We start from the raw sequence: 24,973 nt of genomic DNA, 5'->3' as shown, positions 1-24,973 counted from the left end.
ATGGTGAAAACCACATGAACTAGGCAAGATACACTTCCTAGACACTGGGTCCTATCTTGCCTCTACTTCAGCTGCTAAGTACTTTACTGCCTTAAAGAAATGTTCTGTTGGTAAGAGAAAAACTTGGGATTTCCCATATATGGGGAACAGCTTCTTAAAATGGTGAGGAGTAGCAGAGAAGACTACAAAAGAAGGTTAAGGCATGCCATGCTATCCCCCAAACTCATCAACATGGGACACATCCTGAGACCTTGTCTGCTCTTATTTCTTGTCTGTCATTTCAATGCTTATTGCTGAATACCATATGCAGGATGGTGTTTCGGAATTTTGACTGCTTTACACATTTACCATTGTACTATCAAGCCACTGTCAAGTATCAGAGTGGATTGATTCTTGTCTTCCCTGCTGCCTTTCTATAAGGTGCTCCTGTTTACATGGGAGGAAAGTCTCACACTTGTGCCCAGTGAATACAACTTGTCTCAGATACTCACACACTGGTTATTGCCAGTACTGTCAGGCAGACCCCAGAATTATACAGGTCAGCTGTCAGAAGAGCAGACAAAAAAAATCTTGTCTGTGGAAGGGATGCAAATTTTGTATTAAAACAACCTACAATTACTGGTAAGCCAAGGGGAGAAGCAAGAGCAGGACACTTTCTAATACTGATGAAGATGAAAAGAGCTAATATGTCTAAGTTATCCTTTTCCAATACTCTTCAGTTTGGTGATAGCAATTCCATAATACTTTTGGCAAACATATACACAAATTATTGCAAACTGGCTTCCTTCTTGTAAACACCCTCACCAGGGTTCAGAAAGGATTTGGATTCAATGTTTTCTGAGTACTGTATGAATGTATGCATACATACATACATGCATATTGTTGCTGAGTATGTCAAGCAACAGTATAAGTTGGTGGATTGCAGAAAGATCTGTTTTCAAAGCAAAGGTCTTGAGGAGGCAGTAATGTTATGGTCATCTGACCCACAAAAGGAGGTCTACATCAAAAGGAGAAATCTTCCCTTTCAAGGGCAGATATTTACTTTGGTCACAATGGACGGGATTCAGTTTTCATCTTCCTAGGCTTTCTCAAGCCACCTTAAGATACGAATGGGTCCTCCGCTGACGAAGAAAACTATTTTCTTAAGGAATGGTTATTTCCTTTCTCTGGAAAAGAGACTGGTTTGCACATATTGACCTGCACTGTGCTTCTACATCTTGCTAAGAGCTCTCTATACAGTGCTTAAGTCAGCCAACTAGATTTTTACTTTGTTTTATGGAACACTGACTTTTCTTACTCTCTGCCATTAGTAACAATATATTTTCTGTTGATAAGTTTTACATCCAAATATGAAATATGTCGAACCATTAATTCTTAATATCAGTGATATCAATCCACTGACCTGATTTAATTTGCTGTTCTTCATTAATTTCCTGCTCTTCAGCTTCTTTGAAGTTTTCCTTGGGGTCTGTGATATGAATTAAGAAATTGTGGTTGTCTTTTATTACTTTCACCTTTATCAGAGTTTCTGTAAAGCAATGGAATACGATTATTGCTTCCACCAGGCTTCAGAACTTATTTGAACCCAAATAAATGGTGCACCTGCAACTTTAAAGCACTCAAAAAAGAAAATTTCTCATAACTGGACTGAATAATGTAGTAGAAAACCAACGTGGCACAATTAGGGTTATCTGAGTTTAGAGTAAATATTTTAAAACTCCTTGATTACTAAATCTGAGAGTCTGCAGAAGAATCTTCTGCTTAGATATATTGCATTTGACTGGAAAAATAATTTGAACATTCTGGAAATATCATGCATCAGTTGCCATTGAACAAATAAATACGAACCAATTTTTCTACATTTCTAGTTTTCTGGTATTTCATTTATCTGTTAACTGTTAACGTATTATAGGTAACTGTAGAGATTAGTAGAGATGCAGCCTAATACGGAATTTCTTTAACTGAATTTTTACTGCTAGACATGAAAAAGCATTTATGGATTATGAAATTATTCAGCAGTTAGCACTGAGTCAATGCAAAGCATAAAGAAAAAAATAATCACTTTTTACAAACTCTATCTTCTCTACTTGAATCTGTCCTCCATCGGATGGGAAAAGATATTGATTGGTTCCTGATACTTGAATGACATCGTCCCCTGTATTGTAGCCATGAAACTGGAAAAAAACAAGTTTTAAATTATCTGTAAACAAGAAAGGCAGTACACATGAAAGAGGTAAATGAAGGACAGATCATCAGGATCACACTGTATTGCTCCACACCTTTTGCTTAGATATTTAACTAATGTAATAAAAACTTGACCAAATATTTAGCATGCTATTGTCATACCCAAATATTTTCCCAGTTATTAACTGAAGAAAATTGTTACATGTGAAAACCATCATAGAAACTGATGAGTAGCAAGTAGACTGGTGGGTTAACATACAGTGTGAGAGAAAGAAAATTTCTGATGAAGTACAAACAAAGTACAATGCCATGGGGTCATATAAAGGGCAGGTAAAGATTCAGCTTTCTACCCTGTAGGTTTTGGAATTCAGATACTGTAAATCTAATTAGATTGTTATGCCTTCCAGAGTGCTACAAGATGGCAAAAATTATGTGACTGTATTCAAGTTAGTTCAGACTGAAATATTATCTATTTCTGAGTTTGAAGCCTGTACTTAAGCATATTTAGACTGAATTATATTGATGTTTGCAAGTTTTGGATGCAAGACACACTCTGCAAATATAAGGTGGTGCAAACTGCTGAAAAACTGTTTGAACAAAACTACTGAAGAGCTCTCTCTATTAGTGCAACAGGCAGAAGAAGGGGAGCTGCTGTCTCCATTGAACTGTCTAGACATGAGTTCCTGGGATTGCTAGTGACATGAAGCACAATTACAGTTTAGATTTGATGTGCTTTAATCTCCAAGAGTGAGCTGAGCTCTACATTCTCTGTTGAACACATGCCAATGGAGTTACTTTCTGAAGTATGGTGAAAATATGGATTTTAGATTAGGGCACTTCAAGCTTGAATTTCGAAAGAGGAAATATAAGAAACAGTGATTTCCAGTGTGGACAGTCAAAATTTCAACTAGGTACAGTAGTTCCTTACTATGGAAGATGGGGCAAGTTCTTATGTTCCCCCTTTCCTATCCCACATAAATCTCAACGATCAACTTATGTTAGTGTTCATGTCATATTACACTAAAAAAAGAATAAATCAAATCATCTGGTGTAGGATAATCTTGAACATCAAGAACTGCTTTTAAAAATTTTTAGTAATGGATCTGCTGATAAAACAAGGGAGGTAACAAGACTCAGTTGGGCTCATTTGCCCTGAACTCATGTTTCACAATAGATAATAGCCTTGCTGTAATCTTGACTCTATAATACAACCCCTTACCTTATAAACTTTCTCAGAAAATGGTTCTGGAATGCTATGATCCTCCTCAAGTTCAGGGTCTTTTGCTGACTCATTTTGAGACATCTTTTCAGAAGGATTTTTGTTTGTTTCTTCGCATTCTTTATCTTTATTATCCCGTCCTTTCTTTTTACTTTGCAAATTTTCTTCCCTTTCTTCCTTTTCTCTTTTTTCTTCCTCTCGTAATCGGTCCTGCTCCATCTTCCAAGCCTACATTTAACATTAAGAATTAAACAGACTGTGTTTATCTTTGTACTACAAGATATTTCATATGTGCATGCTGAAAAGAATAGAAGCAAACAAAACCAAATCAGTGTTCAAACAAAAACAAAATCAGAGTTCTCAGCTAAGACATGTTTCAAAAGTCTTACAATATTAGGCGCCAAATTTTGGATAAAATTACTGATTCATTCAATCTACAAAAGCAGACATTATTCACCACAGGAGATGAATCAGGTGATTATTCATACCTTACACAATCAGTCACAGGAGAATAATTTCATTGAATACCTTTCCATGATGTTTACCACCAAACCACAATATATCACTGGTATAAGTTTATTGCCCAAATGCAACTGTGAGATAAAATTATTTTTTTTTTTTTACAGAAAGAGGAATGAGGCATCAATGCCAAAATTATCAGCTTGCATCAGGAAGACATTTGAGATTTTCTGGAATATTTAGGGTCTTGCAGTACTTCATAGTCTAAACATACAAAAGCAGAAGCATTTCTGGGGAAGAAATGGCAAGCATGGAGAGTTACAAGTCAGGTGTTAGCCTCAACTGAACTGTGACAGTTAACCCCATTTCCTATCTACATTCCATGTCAGGACTTGAATTGCACAGCATTACACACTGTGGGAAGATCAGACATGTTTGTGAGGAGTCAAAAAAAAAGCAGGGGAATATAATATCGATAAATGAGATTTGTGCAGATTAACGGATAATACCAATGCTAAGACCTAAACAACCGTGTGCTTAATCCCTACCTCAGCCAGAAATCTACTGTGCAACCTGGGCAAGTCAACTAATCTGTAGTGAATGGTCATGGACTAAATCTGTAAAATGGGATTCACTGACATAAGGGAACTCTGAGGTACCCATATTTACATTCCCTAATTTCAAAGAGCTGTAGACAGTGAATGTATTGTTGGGTACACAAGTACTTACATGGATCTGGATCTTATCTTTTCATACCTTTAAAATCAGAAAACTTCAGTAAATAGTAGGATATTATCCATAACTTTCATTTCCTAGTATTGCAACAATAAATTGTTTTGGAATGCCTAGTCTAACTCCAAATAGTCTTCCCTTAAGAAAACAACACAGCATGACTCACAGTCAATAAAGAATAAATTATAGAAAATAACATATAAAAGAAATAACAACGAGCAGAAAAACTAAGAGGACTCAATCAAGCCTATGTAAAGAACAAAGGCATACCTTCCCAAGAAAGCAGTGCTATCTAGTCCATTTCAGAAATATATATATTTTTGCCTCACCTTTAGAGAATCTTCTCTGATAATGAGACTTTCTTCACTCTTGGATTGAGACTCTGTTATATTCTGAGGTTCAGGTGTGCTGCCTTTGGAAAGTGAAAAGGAGAATAAGCAAGGTTGTAAATATAGGAAAACAGAATAATTTTTAAAAATGGGGGGGAAAAGATGTGCAAGTAAATAAAAATGCATATTTAAAAGCAGAAAAAGCGTAACTGTACAATAAAGCAAACCTTAAATATATTTAGAAATAAAATATAAAGTCTGTTTAGGCTAGAAAAAACTTGGTTCTCATAACTGGGGACCAATTACACTAAATAATATATCAACAACATGTGTAAAAGACTGGGTCTCTGCTTCTTGCTGTTGAAGGCTTTGTTCTCGCAGTAAATTTGTTTTAAACTGAGCCAGAACAAGCTCAACACCGCAGTCATAGACATTGCAACCTTTCAGGACAAAGAACCCAAATAAATGCTATCTGAACCTTCAAACCTTCACTAAAGAAACACCATATCCCTCATTTACTATTACAGCTTTATAGCATCTATAACGTATGAAAAGTATAGCTCTTATAAGGGTAGTTCTATATTATGCTTGGATATTTACCTTCTAGAAAAGATAATTTAAAGAACACTATCAGAAACTTCTAGTTAAATTACTTTGTATGATAAAGTAGAAATTGCAGCGTCAGTGAAATTGAAAACATGTAAGGACACTGTTGCCCATCTGTGTGTTCCAGCTAGAGGTGATTATGTCTTTTCAGCAAGTGAACTACTCCATGAATCATAACTGTCACGAAGCACCACGTGGGCAAGATTCAATCTAGCTCCTGTGACAGCTAGATATGTACAAATTATGATTTAGTAGTCATAACTGTACTTTTAGTTTCCAAACTATAATCAGAAGTGTTAACTGGGTTGAGGAGTAATGTTTCTATTTTTGTAAATGCTAACTGCTAGTCCTGTGAGGTTTCAAAGTACATTCTCAAAAAAGGTAAGAAAGCAAAGGTTAAACATAAACAAATAATTGTTAATACCATTTAAATACACAGGTAGCCAATTTTGACAAAAGTTCTTTTTTGTCAATAAGGGTTTTCAGATTCTGCTGCCTGCTGAACAGTTACTGTATGAACTGCTTATAATTTTCACTACCCAAAATGTTGCTTGCAATTCAAGTTTGCTCTGCAGTCTTGTCAATTCAAGTTTCCAGTTTTAGCTTCTAGCCCACATCTTCTGACTTCCAGCTTTTATCCTGACCTTTAAAAAGGAATTCTCCTGCACCGTTGCCAGCTTTAACTACTGCTCACCTCTTCGTATGTTCAGTCATCTGAACATATTCATATTTGTACGTAATCCTTCATCTCATTAGATAAGCACAGCGATTGAAAATGCAAGCTGATACTAAAGGTGTCAATTTTCAGAACAAAGAAAGATGCAGAATACATAAATATAGTGATTTAATTAATTCCAAAACATATTTATGCCTATATAGATATCAAAACAGGGTCATCCTATGAAAAAACATAGGCAATTCTGCTCTGAACAAATTTGTGTCTCAGCACTTAGAGTGAAAAATTAACTTCCTAGAATACAAAAACAGGATACCCACTTCTGGCTTTCTTAGTAAAGCAAATTTTTTGACAGCACTGGCACACAGTCCAAGAGGACCTTCTGCTGTGGCTTTTTCCAATTAAAAAAAACTCTATTTCCTTACCCATCTTCTCTTTTTGGTATTTAGCTTCTTCCTCTTTCACCCAGTCTTCAATTGAGTCAGCCACCAGCTCAAGATAGTTCCTGAAAAGCAAATTATCCCTCCATTTAATATAATACAGTTTTCACTAATATGGCTTCAGGTCAAACAAGATCACTTGGCTTCTCAGTTTCTTATGCAATGATTATTCTCTCAAGTCTCCAATCTTTGAGACAAGTCTTGTATTTGACAGGATTTCTCTCAGTTTTTACAGGAACTGGTACTTTTGCCTGGCTGGTATTTGCTTAGTATATGCTATACTTGAAATTTTGGTTATCCTTTCTGCAAAGAAATGTAAGAAACTTGTCTGCCAAAGAACACTTGCTCCTAAAGAAAAATCCAGGAAATCAGAAAACTTCAAGGCATTCACTTCCAAAAAGTTCAGAGCCATTCTTATCCTCACTCTTTTACCACTGAATAACTTAATTTCTTAGTTGCTCTTGATTGATGTTGATTTTTAGAATATGCTTAATATGTTTGTTTAGAAACTGAAGTGTTACTGTATGTAATACAAGCTCTTCTTTATCAGTGTGACAAGAAGGGTGTTTGGAAATTGTCATCCAAACCCAGATGAGAGAATCAGTGTACCATAACCTGCCACGAATTCAGAATACTCACAAGTAGCGATTAAGTTGAAGTGAGAACTGAATGACAAACTGATCCAGAGTTTGCTGCTGGCATCTGCAGTTGCATTGTCTCATCTTCCAAAGGTGTCTGAAATGACTGCTAAAGTAGCTCACTGTAAACAACTGCTTTCAAGAAAGAAGGAAACCTGGGAATTTTATATCCAACTACCACTCAACCCCTCATTTGGAGTTTTATCACAATTCTTGAAAGTAAAATTCTTCATGTGTGCAAAATTGAAAGGAGCTTTTGAAGAATGCATCTGATTCAGTTGCTGAGTCTTCATGATATTTTGTATTTACAAGTTCAAGATGATTCAACGTATTCAAAAATTCTATGTGGAGTAGAGGCTTTTGGGTATGAACATGTAGACAATACATTCAATTCTTGACCTCGTGTCAGTTTTAAAGTTCCTTTTGCAGCAGTATGTCCAAAAGAATAAATATGTAGGTCATGTACACAGGCTGGAATACAAAGGTCAGTTACAGCTTCAAAATATACAAGTCTCTCCCAGATTCTGCAATGTAGCTGGAGTCTGCTTTGGGAAACTTGCATGGAGAACAGTTGATCATATGTATACTCAGTAGGGAGAAGGTTATTCTGTTCATATCTGAAGAAAAGTGTACAAGCTATGAAAAACTATGGTGTTGAAAACAAAAGACAAAACTAGTCTGGAACATAGAGTTGCCAGTTCTGGAATAACTTGAAGATGAATATATGTTATAAATAAAAAAGAGAGTATTTGTGTGGAAAATATTTTAGGCCAATGAAACAGTCATTCAAAGTCTAAAATACACATTCTATTAATATGTATTCTGATGTCACTACTGCCAATGTCTGACTCACAAGCATTTCTCAGAAAGGATTATTCTTTTCCAGTAACTTGTGTAATGTGTTTACTATGAAACTATAAACAAATGTCATTAAGATTAACTTTGAGCAAAATAATGATTTTGATAATGCCTGAATTCATTTGGCTTCCTGATAGAATGGTCGCTTATTCTAATCAGAATTAAAATGTTTTCTATACACACTTATCATTGCAGGTACATGTGACCATGCCTTTGGATTCCCTTACTCGGTGGCATCCATTAGATTTCACATGCAGCCTCCTGCTGCCTACCCTTTAAACAGTATAATTTCTGAATTTTGGATGTTCTACATGAACAACAGGACCTGATATCCATGAAGAAAAAGGAAGGTAACTGGGATCTCCAGGAGCAAAAGCTGCTGCAATGTCAGAAATTTAACTGCCCCTTTGCATGACAACTTGCTGTAATTGATTCACTGTAATCAAAATGAAATTATTCTGTGATTCTGTAACCAACAGATTAGCAGATAACAGATTTTTATTCCAGATAGCAGCTATGAAACAACTCTACAAAGACGGTCTGTAGTCTATAAGTTGTCACAATAAAGAAGTAACAAGTGAACACAGATAGAGAACTCTTATCAGAGAGATTGTCAAGCACTGCATCTATTGTGCATTTGTAACTCTTCTGAATGAATGTGTTCACACTGATGAAAGTATGATTGTTAAAGCTATACCAAAAATTAGAATGATAGTAATTTTAACAAAATGAAAATCAATAAATTGTAACTAAACTCATCAGGAGTCAGTTATTTGATACAAAGGTAAAAACAATACTACTCTTAATTAGTAAGTAGAGTTTGTGCCCGTTTCTGGCAACTCAGCAGGATCTGGAAGCTAACTGCAGGCAATAACCTGAAGCACTCCAGGTATTTAATGAGTGTCTTCCACAGAAGCGTTATGTTGCTTGGAAACACACACTAGCAAATATTTACGATACTTTGTCTGGAAATCTAAAATGATCTTTAGCAATAAGGCAGAATAAAGTCTGAAAATGTGCTGATTATTTTGCAGAGTATAGGCAGGTATCAATGCTGATATTCATAACATATTCATAACAGAACCAAAAGAGGACCTATATCTTCAAAAATTCTAAGGAGAATACATAGCAGTGGACATATCAACCACTTGCACACCTCTAACTGGTGAGCAGATACTGATAAGGAATTAAGAAGAATGTGTTATTCCGTGACAAGAAAATAAAAAATCTAATATTAACAAAAGGATTTGAACTTTTCTCAAAAAGAATTCCCACTAAATCACTCAATTTATATACATATATAGTTGAAAAACCTGGTAAGTATATACTAAGACAGAATTCTTTTTTTAAACATTCTTCACCTGCTATGTCCCCAGTACAACTTTCTTGATGTGGCATTCCTAATATGATTTTGTATGTATGTGTACATTACTTACATTTTTATATTTGGTGATAAGGACCTACACTCTGCATTGTTCTCACTCAGAAAAGTTCAACAGACTTCTTTTCATACAGCACTGTTTTTGACCTGCATGACTTTCTTTCTCATAAATGTGTCATATAGCCATATCTCAATTTCAAAGCTTTGCCCTAAGCACATCTGTGGAGGCTTTCATGGAAAATGACTGTGAATGAGATGAAGATAAAATCCATTACCTGAATCCAACATTAGAGTGCAGAGCAATATTCCAAGTCTCTTTGCACAGATGATGTTGATTCATAGGATTGTGAAAAACCATTAGTAAAGAGTTATCTTGGGTATGATAAAAGGAATCAATACATCTATATTCTTGGGATGCTGTATGAAGAACCTGAAAAGGAAAGAAATAAAGGTACATCCTCCCTGCAGATGGTAGCATATGTGCAGAGGCTACACAGCACAGCCTTGAGCAACAGGTTCTCCAGAACACTTTCCTACAAGATGTATTCAAAGCATTTGGTTTCCAGCAACCACAATTGTTCAGGTAGGTGGAAATTGGAATTGCATTGCTATTCATGTTGAGAACAGATAACAACTATGTTCCGCCTTCTGAATGACCATGAATGAAAACGTTCAGCTGCACAAAACCCAAATAAATTAAAATATTAAACAAATACTTAAGTTTAATTAATAAAATACTTAAATAAATAGTAAATGCACCCAGAATTATCATATGCCAGATAAAAAGAAAACTAATTTACTTTTTTTTATCTCAGTTGAGCTTACTTGGTATTCAGTTTGGTACACCATGACGTGCACATCTCTGAGATTTGCTGCGACCTACATTATTCCACTCTCCTCTGTACTGCCCCATAATTTTCAATATTTATATTGCCTGCAGGTTGAAGCTTATTTTATAGTCACAGGTGAAAGAAAGCCTTCTTTTAAACTATTGTTTTTCAGAACTATGCAACTGAAGGTTCTAGAAGGATCTGTTTTATCATCTTCCCAGGAACAGAGGTGAGACTGATTAAGCTGGTAGATGCCAGGGTCCTCCTTTTTACCCTTTTTAAAGATGTGTAAAATGTTTCCCATTATCCAGTCATCTGGGACTTCACCTGACTGCCATAACTTTTCTTTCAAAAGGTTATTTTTGGCTGCAATAAAATGCGATTTTTATTTTTTAATTTTATTTTCCACCAGTATCTTTTTACTAGACTAATTATTGCTAGTTAAAGTAGTATTAGCTATTTATGTTGCATACAAAGGGATGCATTGGAATGCATGAGCAGACATAAAAATTGTCACACTAACGTGGTGCTGCAAAAGTCCAGGCAGCACTTCCTTGCCCCATGTCTAGCACGTGTCAGGCTCAAATAAGAATTACAGCCTATGAACCTCATGGCAGCACAGAACTAAAAATCCACTCCTCCCGAGAGGATGCCTCCCAATTCGAGCCAACTACACTGGAATATGTCTTTCAGATTTGCCATTCTGTCTTTCTGCAAGGTAAGTTTTAGTGTTCAGCCTGGAAGATTCCTATAGATGATACTTTTAGCCCTTAAAGGGTGAAGTACTGTAACAACCAAATTTTCTATTTGCCCATAAAACATACACTGCACAGGTATTTGCAAAGTATGTTTTCACATCCACTGCAATGAGTCCCAAACCTGTTACAGAGGATCACCCCTAAGGGCAAGGTGGTTTTGTCTCCACCAGACTTTCAACTAAGAGACTTGATGCCAAATAGGACAGCTCTGTTTTGGCCAAACCAGGAAATAAAAACTCATTACCAAATAAATTTCACATGAAGAACTAAGAAAGTAGCTAAAGCACAATGAATTTTGGTAAAAATGAAAGATAAAACTGAATCAATTATTGAGCAGAAAAATACCCTGGACTCCACTACTACTACTTTATAAAGCATTCTGAGGGAGGACTGTATATATGAGATTGTCAGTTCACAGATACCTGATGAAGAACATGTGGTTCAAAATGCTCTTCCAAACTCCAGTCTGTCAAGCAACGCCTCTGTGTCTTTTTTATTTCTTCTAAAATTGGTCTAAGGCCATCCTTTTCCGAACTCATCTTAAAATACAACAAACCAAAATAATGAATATCAACATTTCAGTGTCAGTATTAAATTGACTGTAATCTTGTTGAATCAATAGACAGCATCCCATGTTGCATCACAGTTAACTGCATAATAATTGTGCAGAGGCATATGGCACTGTTTAATAAAAAATACAATTACTCCCAAGCAGGTTTGGTTTTGGATATTCTATGACAAAATAGTCTAAATACTTTTATTATTAGCGTATATGTTTTTGAGTTCTGTAAGCAATTATGAGTATTCAAACATGTCCTATGATGTGATTTTAAAATTGCTATGTTTATTATGGGCTGTATGGCAGACAGGTGATTCTGAAGATGCCAAACTATACAGTTTACTAGTGTGACACAGTTTGACAATTTATTTTAAACTTTCCTGTTTGTATTTGACCCCTGGTATTCAGCAAAACCAGTGCAGAATTATCATTAACATCTTCATTGAAACCCGTCACCTTGGAATTCAAAGAAAGTGATTTCACAGTGCTTAAAAGTTATGTCAGTATTTGCCAAACATCATAAAATTCACATTTGCATGCAGCATTACAAAGGAATCCCCAGTAACACAGCCTGGCATTGAGCAGTATCTTCTGTTGCCTCACGTAAAGTCTGGAGTTGACTCCATTTCTCACACTTGCCATATCAGAATAAAGAAGATCCAAATCTATGTTCAAAAGAGGACCAACCAAACCATCTCCTTCATCTTCGTCACTTGCTTCTGTATGCCCTGGAAATTGAAAGCAGAATTTAAAGAATTGTTCCAGAAATTTCAGCCCTACTAAGGTTGGAGCAATGCAATTTCCCTAGTCTCCTTGATGAGATTGACGTCAAGTTGAAGCTTCCTTTTTTCACACTTGTCCAATAAATACACGTCTGCTACACTTCTTTACTAAGAGAGAACTTTAAAGTCCAGTGACAAGTACCAGATAATTAAATACAATTAAAAAAAAGAAAAAAAAAGAAAAAAAGAAGAGTTTATAAAACCCACTCAAATCATGCTTTCTATCTGACCCATGTTAGCCCACTAAAAATACTGTCAGAAGTATCCTCCAGATTTGTAAACAAAGAACCATTTTTCTTCATACTTTAAAAAGCAATCCCTTGCACAGATGACTAAAAAATGATGATTAAAATAAAAGACAAGACCAACTGTTTTGGTATTTTCATACATTTTTGACAAATGCAAATTTTAATGTTTTAATTAATTTGGTTTACACAGATCCATAAGCTACTGACAGAATATTACTTCTCTGAGGGTCTGACCAGTCATTCCATTGTTGAAATGAACACCTGATATTAACAGCATCACATGACAACTTTAACTTCTATATTCTCTTAATTTTAAAAAATAATTTCCTGTTAAAATAATTCTTCATTCCCTAAGTTAGTGCAGAGGTCACTAGCATTTGATCAAAATTCACGTGTACAGGAAAATTACTCTTTCTGGTGGAAAATACACCACAAAATATTTGTTTGTAAGTATCTTATAACCAGCTCAGCTTCCAGACATATATCTTTAGGCTCTGCTTCTCTTGGAAATTACTCCTGTTCACTGACTGCCTTTAGAAGATAGAAGAAACCTGAAAGCAAATGTTTTATTTTCCTGGTATTTGCTTTTGTGCTGCAGAAGTGCTGAAATGTTGTTATGCTTGTAACTGAAGAATTCAGTATCATGACTAGTATAAAAGCAAAATACACTAACACTCAAGTATGCTCCCAAGATGCAGAAGAAAAGCAGATAAGCAGGACTCATTTTTGTCTGCTCCAGCCTTCTAAGAAAAGGATCCCAACTAGGCTGCTTGCTTAGAGATCTCTATCAAGAAAGCATGGACAACATCACAAAGTACTGCATCCAGCTCTGGGGTCCTCAGCACAGAGAACACATGGATTTGTTGACCTGGGTCCAGAGTAGGCCCAATGAAGATGATTGGAGGGATGGAGAACCTTTCCTGTGAAGACAGGCTCAGAGAGTTCAGCCTGGAGAAGAGAAGGCTCTGGGGAGCTCTTCTTATTGCGGCCTTGGAAGAGATCTCCTAGCAGGACCTGTAGTCATAGGATAAAGAGCAATGGTTTTAAAGGAAAGGAGGATAGATTCAGACTAGGTAAGGAAGAATTTTTTATCATAAGAGCGGTGAAACACTGGAACAGGTATCCTAGAAAGATGATGGATGCTCCGTCACTGGACTGGAGGTCAGACTGGACTCTGAGAAATCTGATCTAGTTGAAAATGTCTATGCTTATTGTAGGGGTGTCAGAACAGATGACCTTTAGAGGTTCCTGCCAATCTCAACAATGATTCTATGATTCTGTGATCATGAGTCTAAAAGTATAATTGCTTAAACTGACCTAATTTCTACTTTTCTTGAGTCCTGAAAAAATAATCATTGTTTTTAATGTTGCTTTTTGGCCAACAGATCTCCTTTAACCAAGCCAAAAATGTTTCATTATGTTAGATTCTGCAGGAGAAAATGCAGAACTTCAGAAAATGCATTCTGCATCATCTACAAATGTTAATGCTGTAGTACGAAATAGCTTTTGTCTTTATTCTAATATTCCTAGAGAGAAACTCAGTGTATAGGCTATATAATACTTGAAAATTTGTTGACTTCTACAAAGAAGAAAAATCACATCCCTGCAATAGCAAATGATATGGTAAGACAAATAGTGGATTCAAATTCTTCAGGAGTAATGTAAACAGAAAGCTTTTTACCAGAGCAGCTTGAGGATTTCTCATTAAGCTTCTTTTCCATATGGAAGAGTTGTCTCAGCTGTCTTGCAAACATGACTGGATTATCCCAAGGGATATAAGACACTTCAGCATCACCTCCAACCCTAGATCCAGAGCTCTCCAGGAAACCAGAGTCACTCAGCCCAGTCAGCTTCAGGCTTTCAAAAGTAAACACTCTGAACGCTCTTTCTACTTCAGCCCAACTCAGATGTTCTAAAAAAGAATTACAATCATTAACTGAAAACGTCCTTACAGCTCAGCAGAAAATAAATACAAGACTATTTAAGTGTATTGTTCTTGGCAACTCTGCAAAAGCCAACAGCAATTTCCTTAATGGTACTGGATCAACTTATGTGGGCTACATTTTACACTGCATTCGAAGTTGAACGCTTCCAAATTGCAAAATGATATGCCTACATATTAATCCATCTTAAATGAAGTGGTCCCTATATCTGAATACCTTCTGGCTCATTAACTTTATAAAAATGATATTGATTTTAAAATACTGAGTAGACTTTATCAGGCCAATTAGCAACCAGTTATTTTCAGTTCATAAAATGTTTCCATTATCTGTAGCTTCTCAAACAAGCATCATTTTTTTTTTTTGCTCTTCAGACAGAATTTTACACATAATTTAAACAGAAGTTTGCAAGGTGCAAAGGCAATAATAAATCCTGTTTATGCTTGTATGCATTCAAGAGCATATAACAGTGATAGTCATGCAAAGGACTGAAGTTTAAGACAGGTAGTACAATGTTCAAATTACATAAAGAACATCTTCAGTTTGAAGTGTTTTCTCTTTAGAGTTGTTAACTACCCAAGCACATTGTATATCTTGAGAATGTTGGATCTCTCATCTTCTGTTCAAATTAATCATCTCCTTTGATAAAAGCAAAGGCTTTTCTAGTTAATTTACCAGTTAGAAAAGTGTGGCTGTACAGTGTGGACCAGTGAGGATCATCAAATTCAACACCCATCAGCTGGAGGACTATAGCAATAGTGAACACTTTAATAGCTTACAGTCCAAAATTAACATACCAACAACTAGAAAAAACACAGCGAAGTGTAAATTAATCCAACACAGGGAATTCAGGATGAAAGAGCTGGGAAAGTACCTTCAAATCCTGTGCCTTATATGATGACATGAATGCAACCAAAGGGATTTGGATGTTTATATTTCTGAATAATTTACAGTAGACTTTTGATACTTCCTAAGGGTATTTATGTAGTCTTTGGGATTGTTTCCCACTGTATGTCATGGTGGCAAACACTCCAAGAAAATGTAACTGCAGAAGTAATTATGGTTGTAGAAGTCAATGTATTCTTGGTTTGATAAAGGGACAGTTAAAAAGTAGCTTCATTATTAACACCAACAGCTTGCATAGAATACATTCTTAAAGCTGTGTATTGCTCCATAAAAACTGTCTACCTAAGATACATGTGCTTTACTTCCAAAAGTGAGTTGATAAATTAACATAGTTTACATCAGTGTCTCTCAAAATGCATTCTACATTCTAGGATCAAAACTGCAGTTTTGATCCTAGAATGTAGCTGGTTTTTTCCTCACAATTAGTAAGAGTTTGTATGTTTGCAAATATAAATAAATAAAGTAGTTCCAAGATACTCCCAGCTCTTAGTCACACAATATTTAACACTATTTATCATGAAACTGAGGTCTGAAGCTAGGGTTAACTTGTATAGTAGGCTATAATTATATATAAGCAAGAATGTGAAAGTGGGAAATTCTGCAAAGGTTTTTTTTGGCAGCTTGAAAATCTTGCCCCGAAATTCCTGCTATTTAAGAGAATCATCAACCAGAAATAAAAAAGAATGGAAATTGTATCAATGAAAATCATTTTACCAGTAGTACAATAATGCATGAGCTCATGAACTCTGGCCAAGCGTTTAGTGTTGTTTTCAATTGAAGGAGGGGTGAAATGGATAAGTTCTGTAAGAGGCAGTTTATCCATCATTTCACGCTCAATCTTTTCTGGGTTGAAGTTCTCCTGGACCTGGAACAAAAATCAAAGTACCAGAGTGAAAGTAAACTTTCACACTATTGACTTTCAAAAAATTATGTTTGAATAAAGAGGTCTTTCTACAGCAGAAGACATTAGCATGTGCTTAAGTCAGTTGGACATAAACTTAAGCTTGAACATGTGCCCACAGTATGGTTTTGATACATGGTGTCAGATACTGTAGGCAGAAAAATATTAGACACATAAGAGAATGACTGACAGCATAATAACAGACATTTGTTAGCTGTTATTTGTCTGTGCTAGCTAGACTTAAAAATACAGAAATATGTACTGATCTATTCAGACTGGCAGCAGGTACCTTACATGTATCTTTCAGCTGGTCTGTGCTACTTTTCATAGTAATGAAATCTATAAATTTATTGATCAGTCTGTGATGAGAGCCATCTCTCTATACACAAGGATTTATTTTTTCAGACGTAGTGGTATCTTTCAGTTTCACTCTTTGTAGTATTACACACTAATGGTACCTTTTTCTTTAACTGCATATTCCAAATGTTTCTCCTCTACTCTTTCCTCAAACATTGTGCTATATCCTGAATTTCCTCTTCAGTACGTATATAAAATAAATCCCATGTATGTCTGCTAACATCTCTTATGTTGATTACTCAGTCCTTCCTTCTGCTTGAATACATCCAAGGTGTCAAACTTGAGTTGTTTCTGAATAGTTTTAATCAATGGTTGTCAAAGTATTCCCCAGATAATTTGTAATCCATGAAGCCAGGCAGACACACCTTAGCTTTGAAATCTAGAACTGTATTATCACTTGTATAATCCTCAGTGAATTTTTAAAGTTTAATGGTAAAACTACACCTTGCCTTTGGAAAAATTCAAGACATTCACAGTGTTTTTTTCATTCAGAAAGTCTGGGAACTGTTACTTTGCAATAATCCCAAACTATGCAGTCTCTGAACCTTTCTGCCTTTGTTAGAGCTTGGGAGTATCTTGGTTACACACTATGCTGCAACTATTTAGCCAATCTGAATACATTTCTTGTGTTCATTAATAGCTGCTATGTATTTTCTGCTACTTCTCAACATTTTAGTAGTTAGTCTAGTTTCCATGCTGAATCACCATTAACAAGTTAGCAACTCATTTTCCATAGTATCATCAGTGTGTGACAGCAAATCAACAGTTCTGTAATATCTCTCATCTATGCCAAAGGCTAAACACTCTCATTAATAATGTGATCACTGCAATCAGTATGTTTGTGGTTCATGTCTGTGAGGTGTCCTCTGTCAGTAACTCACTGTTTCTTAAGCCAACTTAACATGTGTTGTTGCATCCACCACAGTAGAAAGAAGATCTAGGATATGCTGTCCTGTTTTGCAAAAACACCACTCCTCCCCTTCTAGTGCATTGAGCATTCATTGCCTGTGAACTTTGGAAATATTGATATATATATCTATATATATGTTGCACTGTACCTTCAGCAGGTGCAACCGCTGGGCCAGGGCATCATGGTAGTTAAATAAGAGAGGGTACTGGGGGGTGACAGTCTCTTGTTCAACGTCTTTAAGAGAAAAATAGTCATACAGATTCTGTTTAAAAAGAAAAGAAGGAGGTATTAAACCCCAATAATGAGATTTGTTGTTTTAGGAAATGAACAAAAGACAACACAAACCTTTTTTTCACTCATGGGAAGTGAAAGAGAAGGAAGGACAGAGATTATATGATCTGCGATGGCACGATGCAGCCCACCTGCCTGAGGCTCTGCTGCTATCAGACTCGGTGGTATAAGGTCTTCTTCACTTGCAATAACCTGGCAAATATAGTATATGTTAGCTTCCATCACAGTATGACTGCTGCTTAACTTTACCAGAAATACCAAGCAAATCCTGTTATAAGCTAAGCACACATCCATAAATTCTGTCAGGGAAGAAAACCCTCATTTTTTCTGCAAGTAGCAAAAATACAATATTACAAGTTAGTTTCTGCACAAAATAAAGATTGTGGAAAACAGAATTAAATGTTTTCCTACCAGTTTGAAAAGATGAGAAGAAAAATATTTCTAACTTGAAACATTAAGAACTGTTAAGAAACACAGGCAATTAAAAACTGATTGTCTATTAGGTGTTGGACTTTGCGTATTCTTACCCGAGTCTATTTTCACACTAAGTTACAGAAAATAAAAACACCAATATTATGCTGAAATTTTACTCCTAAAAGAAGGAGGATTTCTAAATAATATTGTGTGTCTCCTCTACATCATAGATTGTGCCTGAACTCAACAGAAGTCAGACTTGTCTAGCACTAGCATTGGTGCTCTTTTCTTAGGCTTGACCTAAGACCTTTGAACTGAGTAAATCAGCAAAAGTTCAGTATCAATAACATTGCTGTAGGACATGAAAACTTGTTATTGACTTAGATAAGAAATTGCACCTTTCTCCTCATTTGATTATATCTGTAGTCTTCAAAAATTAATTATGGAATAAGACTATATATACATATATATAGGGTAAGTGCACAATATGAAAGTGGGCTTGATACAGTTCCCATACAGTTCAAGTGTATGTTTGTGTATTCACAGGTTCAAAACATGAAAGAAAATCAAAGTTTCGAGTTTTGACTCCTTTGTATTGAACCTTTTTGCTCAATGCCTCAGTGTCTCATATTTTAGGTTTAAACAGATGGATGTATTGATCTTTGACAATCACTTATATTAGGTCTAGGCCAAAATAGCCACAGAAACTAAAAAGAGAACATTCCCACCTGTTCCAACATGCAGCTCAGCATTAAGGGTACAGAAAAGTACTCCTCAGGAATTTGTCTCAGCAAGTCATTGTAATACCTCATGTCCACAGAAGGAAACAGAATAGAAGTTTCTTCATCTGCTACATTAAGAGATAAAACATTAAGATATGTTTATTCAGAAATACCAATGTATATTCCAAGTCAGTTCTGCAAGTTCACAGCTAATACAAAACTGGGAGGAGCTGTTGACTTTCCCAAAGGCAGGGAAGCCCTGTAGAGAGATCTTGGCAAATTAGAGGGCTGGGCAATTATAAACATTATGAAGATTAAAAAGTTAAGTGTAGGATTTTGTGCCTGGGATGAGGTAACCCTGGATGTACATACAGACCGGGGAATAAGATGCTGGAGAGCAGCACCACAGAAAGAGACCCAGGGGTCCTGTTTGATGGAAAATTGAGTATGAGCCAGGCATGCCCAGGCAGCCAGGAGGGCCAACCATGTCCTGGGGTGCATCAAGCACAGCATGGCCAGATGGGCGAGGGAGGGGATTGTCCCACTCTGTTCTGCTCTGGGGCAGCCTCACCTTGAGTAAGGGGAGTTTTAGGTTGGGTATTAGAGAAATTTTCACCCAGAGGGTGGCTGGGCACTGGAACAGGCTCCCCAGGAAAGTGGTCACAGCACCAAGCCTGACAGTTCAAGAAGCATTTGGAAAACAGCTTCAGGCACATGGTGTGACATCCTGTGCAGGGCTAAGTTGGACTCAGTAATTCTTGTGGGTCCCTTCCAACTCAGGATATTCTGTGATTCTGTGAACACTTTAGACAATATTTATAAAAAAGAGTCTACCAAATTAGAGATCTAACAAAATTACTGTGATCTTTTGAATCTGACTGTGACTAGGAACAAATAGAAAAAGTGATTTATTAAAGAACTTGGTTATCGCCACTGCAGTTTTCACTTTCACTGCAGTTCCACAATGTGCTCACCAGGATACACAATATCTTCAGCTAACTGAATTATTTTGAGGATTTGTGCTGTCAGATGAATGAATGGCTTGACAGAGTGAGCAACTACAGATGGATGCTTTCATCCTTTAAACTTACTCTCTGACAAAACTATTGATGGCAGAATTTCCTCTGGTTTCCCTTTTCTCCTTGTAGGTGTCATCTGTGGTGTTGGTTGTTCCTAAGTGAACAAAAGTTAACATAAAAAAATCAGAAACCATAGAACAAATTAGTATTGCACAAATAGGTGAGAAAACCTAATTTCATTTAGCTTTGGTTACTCACCCTAGACTACATGCTAAACTTTTAAATGGAATAAGATATTAAGAATGTAGTGTGTGTTCTAATAAGCTACTTTCTTCTGCCCACTTAAGCTTTTGTCTATTATGAATAAAATAAGGAAGTAGATCTTGCATAGAACCAATAATTATTTTTTTTGGACAGTTCACAGATCTGCAGCATTGCATAGTAGCTCTGTGCAGGCATATTGATTTTTCAGACACAAGAATGTATCATCAGATGCTATTTAAGAAATTTCTACACCTGTGATACTTTATGCCTGTAGGATCCTTCTAATTTCTTTTTTCTGTTTCCCCAATGTTCAGATATTTTTTTCCCTTTTTTTTTGGGTTTTAAATGCTTAAGACAAAACCACAAATTTCATTCACTGAAAATTATTCACAGAGTGATGGTCCAAGATGAATTTATGAGTCAAAATTAAAGACAGGCAATTCTACCGTATTATTAGTTATTGTCAGCAAGAAGAGAAGGGTCCTTGCCTCAAGTGAAGATGGTTGTGTTGACTTGCACTCTGGAAATGCAAGCACATTAATAAACTTGGTGTTTTCCAAGTAGTTGCAATGCTGTCTTCTCCAGTCCAGGCAGTCATACATCAAACAAGCAATGTGTTCAAACAGCACAGAACCAAATGCAAGCTATGAGAGAAAATCACATACAAAGGATGAAGTGTGCGTATAAAAGCATCACGTAACTTAGTGACAGGAGTCATTAGCTCTTTAACCACCAGATCTACATTTACTTATCAATTTTCCAAAAGACTTTTTCCTCCACCAAGTCAATATGTTTTATGGGGTTATTCTAAAACCTCCTTCATTTTATTGCCTTAACACTGCCACAGCACAGTATAGACTGTATATTGACTAAATGCTTTAGTTGTTATAAAGTCTAACTTGTCTTTACAGTTCAAGGTCTGCTATCTTGCAGATGGAACTTCTGGGGTTTTGGATGGGAAGGAATGGGAGAGGAAAATGAAAGTGTTTTGCAATGTGTGTATGTTTTTATTAGTGATCAACCTGCAGCATATTTGCAGAGTCAATCATTTCTCTGCTCTAGAAGGATAAAAAATAAAACCCCAACCAGGTAATATAATCTCATATTCTTTTCTTTCTTTCTGTTGCCCCTTGAAAACAAAGAAAGCCTCAAGAATGGCATTCTGAAATCCACAGTGAGTGAAGGAATGTCAGCATACTGCCCAAATGTCCAAAGGGAGAGCACCGTATCTGCAAAAGTCTGACAAGGAAAGAGTCGTGGTTCTTGAGGTCATGTACTGTGGTTTTCACCAAAGCTTGGGAGGAATAAAAAGAATACTACTTCTATTTTAAATATTAAATGTTACTGTACAAATACCAAAACCCTGTTGGAGACCACATGCAACACCGAAGTTTCAGCAGCTTTAATGGATGTACTCTTCCCCTGTACATCCTGGACTTTGTGGAAAGGATGGAATTATTATAACTTTTAGACAATTTCTGTAAAAAAACCTTTTCTGAGTGATTCTTTCACTCTTGTGAAAGTAGGGCAAGTCTCTTGTACTAAGAAGTTTGCCTCCAAGAGGTGGCTAACAACATCGAATGTCTCAATTTTAAGTTTCCTAAAATAAAACACAGAGAAGAAATACAACTGACATTAGGCACTAAGAAAAATGACAAACTGTTAAGATGTATTAAGCATCTCTTTTCCTCAACTCAGTGCCTCTTTATTACACTGGGAAACAGGCAATCCCAAATACGGTAAGTTATGGAATACTTGTCTCCATTTTCATAACATTTAAAGACTAGAAGAGACACTTGGGAAAGAAATGTTATTTGTGAAAACAGAATGTTCATTAATATTCTTGCACCTTTGTTTTCCCAATTCAATGTTTTTCTGAAGAACGGGTTAGTATAACACCTTTTCATCCATATATTTCTTAAGGTATCACTAGAGCCCATAAAAGTTTTATATAAAATATTGAAGTGTTTTCAATGCACAATGTTTTAAAGAAAATGACATTTTTTACGAAGTCATAAGTAACAAAACCCATTGATACTCAATGGGATCCAAGCAAAGTTTAGTATAATTACAATTTTGTAATACAATTTGCCTGGCCTCTCCTCAGGACATAGATGCTTATCCAAAGTTTTTCAAGTCTAACCATTAGTGACTCTCTGACAAAGAAAGCATTTTTGAAAGTATTTTCCTTTCTAAAGATCTCAAATCATAGAGCAGAGACTGCTTGCAGTATGTAATACTCCATCATTTTTATATTAATGTCTAACATTTTGTCTGAAGAATTTTCCTCCTGTGTATCTTGCACTTCAGAGATGCAGTAAGCTTAGACTCAGAGATCCTCCAGCGAGTTCACAAGAACAGACTTACTCTATCATATTACTAGGATTTCAGAACTTATCCCCACCTGTTTCTTTAAAAACTTACGAACTTTCTTACTTCTGGAGGGCTCATAAAATTTTAACTGCAATCTGTTGAAATCTGTTTCAGTGACAGATGATTTTTCCTCTACTTCAGCTACAATGTAGGTGCTTGCAGGATATTCAAACATAGAAACAGTCCCCTGTAAGATGTGATTACAGGGAAGATAAAAACTGTTTTCCCAAAAGAGGCTTGGGACTGTAAGATTACATAAAGAGTATAATGATAAGTCATATTATAAGTAGCAAGCCTACACCATTCCACAACTAAGGCATTTTCAGTGAATGCTTTGGAAACCACTTAGAGTTGTTTGTATACAAACATAATCTACTGTACTATAAATAAGGATTAGAAGAATGTAGTTTAACCCTAGAATGTCCTTTAATCCTAATAATATAAAAATATAAATATAAAAATACAGTAGGTTAAATTATAGCGTGTTGCCTTATTTCATTACCTTACTATAAGTGAGAATCTAGGATGGAAAAAATTTCTAATGATACACTTTCTCCTTCAGTGTCTGGTAATAATCCTGACTCAGCAGGCTATAGTGAGTAATACATTAGAGCCACGTTTTAGACAAAAAGAAGCAGTATTCAGTATGATAAAATAACGTCATGTATCAAAAAGTATTCTTGCATTCAGCTAATTTTTTCTTATGTCACTATTCTGAGGTGTAGTAAGTAGGCCTAATGTTATGAAGACAAAAATATAACTTCTGTGTTATTTCATACATGCATATAACTCTCAAAGAGATGCAAACTGGGTCGATAAAGATACTGAATAAATTTAAAGCCTCAAACTATTTTACAATTCTTCTTCTGTGGCCTACAATATTAAGACATTCCAAACCAGGCATTTTTGTTCAAAGGACTCCTTATAAACAAATGCTGAATAAAGTTGTTGGGTACATAGGAAATAATTTTTGTTTAAGATTACAAATATATTAACTACTTGTGGTTTTGTTTCAGAGAAGACTTGAGATAAAATTCCTAAAGTGTTCTTAAAAGTTATAAACCCTAAAGCATGCGATGCACTGTAAAAACAGAATGTACTGACCAGCATTTCACTGTCTGACCAATCAGGGGGAAAGTCACTTTCCTTAACTAGGTAATGAAACCTGGCAATATCAAAGAGACTTGATCCATGCTTTCCACTGTTCAGAACGGGGTCCAGGAATTTCCAAAATATTTCCAGGTCCTTGTTAGCTTCGTCTTCCTTTCTTTTCTCTGCTTCTACATCTAAAATATATAAGTATTTGATAAATCATGGTACAATGTCTCCCTTTAGCATAAAGCACAAGTCATGCATCAGTCTTCTCTAAGTATTGTTAAAATATTTCCATCCTCAGCATATATTTGACACCAAAATTTGGGATTAAAAATACCCTCACTTATATCTTGCCATCATCTTCTATCTGCTCTAAGTACCTGACAGCAACCTGTGGGGGTCATTTGGTAAAACTCCTCTGCTCAAGCAGTGTCACCAAGCTCAGACTTCCCAAGACCATGCCCAGGTGGCTTTTGAGTACCTCCAAGAATGAAGACCCCTGACCTCTCTGGGCAATCTGTGACAGCGTTCAGCCACCCCCACTGTAAACAAGTGTTTCTTTGTCATCAGGTAATACCCCGTGTTTCAGTTTTGCCATTGCCTCTTGGCCTGTCACTGAACACCACTGAAAAGAGCCTGGCTTCCTTTTCTTTGCACACTTCTTTCAGGCATTTATACATATTGATGAGTCCCCTCCAGGCTCTTTCTTCTCCAGGGAAAATATTTCCAGCTTTCAGCCTCTCCTCATATGAGAGATGTTCCATTCCTTTGAACATACAAATTGGTCACTTGATGGACTCTCTCCAGTCTCTGCTCCATATCTCTCCTGTACTGAGGAGTCCAGAACTGGACACAGAACTCCAAGTGTGGCCTCACCAGTGCTGAGTACGAAAGAAAGTTCAAATCCCTTGACCTGATGCAGCCTTGGGTACCGTTAGCCTTGTTTGCTAGAAAGGCACAGTGCTGGCTCACATTTAGCTTAGTGCCACCACCCCTAAGTCCTTCTGTGCAGAGCTGCTTTCCAGCCAGTCAGCCCCCACCATGAACTGGTGCAGGACATTGCCCTTGATGAATTTTATGAG

General features: G+C 36.2%; 1 protein-coding gene across 1 annotated transcript in view; it reads right to left on the bottom strand.

Annotated features, from left to right (window-relative positions):
- SPAG17 (sperm associated antigen 17) overlaps positions 1-24,973 on the bottom strand; it is a 90,097-nt gene that overhangs the window by 33,922 nt on the left and 31,202 nt on the right. Inside the window, 17 exon segments of the mRNA XM_058840462.1 lie at positions 1,403-1,528; positions 2,063-2,174; positions 3,404-3,631; positions 4,924-5,002; positions 6,509-6,606; positions 6,608-6,710; positions 9,798-9,952; positions 11,533-11,649; positions 12,309-12,397; positions 14,381-14,611; positions 16,260-16,410; positions 17,862-17,975; positions 18,059-18,196; positions 19,147-19,265; positions 20,232-20,313; positions 20,912-21,067; positions 23,901-24,082. Coding sequence (XP_058696445.1) covers positions 1,403-1,528; positions 2,063-2,174; positions 3,404-3,631; positions 4,924-5,002; positions 6,509-6,606; positions 6,608-6,710; positions 9,798-9,952; positions 11,533-11,649; positions 12,309-12,397; positions 14,381-14,611; positions 16,260-16,410; positions 17,862-17,975; positions 18,059-18,196; positions 19,147-19,265; positions 20,232-20,313; positions 20,912-21,067; positions 23,901-24,082 — 2,280 coding nt within the window.

This window comes from Poecile atricapillus, chromosome 1, assembly GCF_030490865.1.
Source record: "Poecile atricapillus isolate bPoeAtr1 chromosome 1, bPoeAtr1.hap1, whole genome shotgun sequence".
In the NCBI taxonomy this organism is placed as follows: Eukaryota; Metazoa; Chordata; class Aves; order Passeriformes; family Paridae; genus Poecile; species Poecile atricapillus.
Note: the sequence above shows the minus strand (reverse complement) of the source record. Positions and strands in the feature narration are given on the sequence as shown.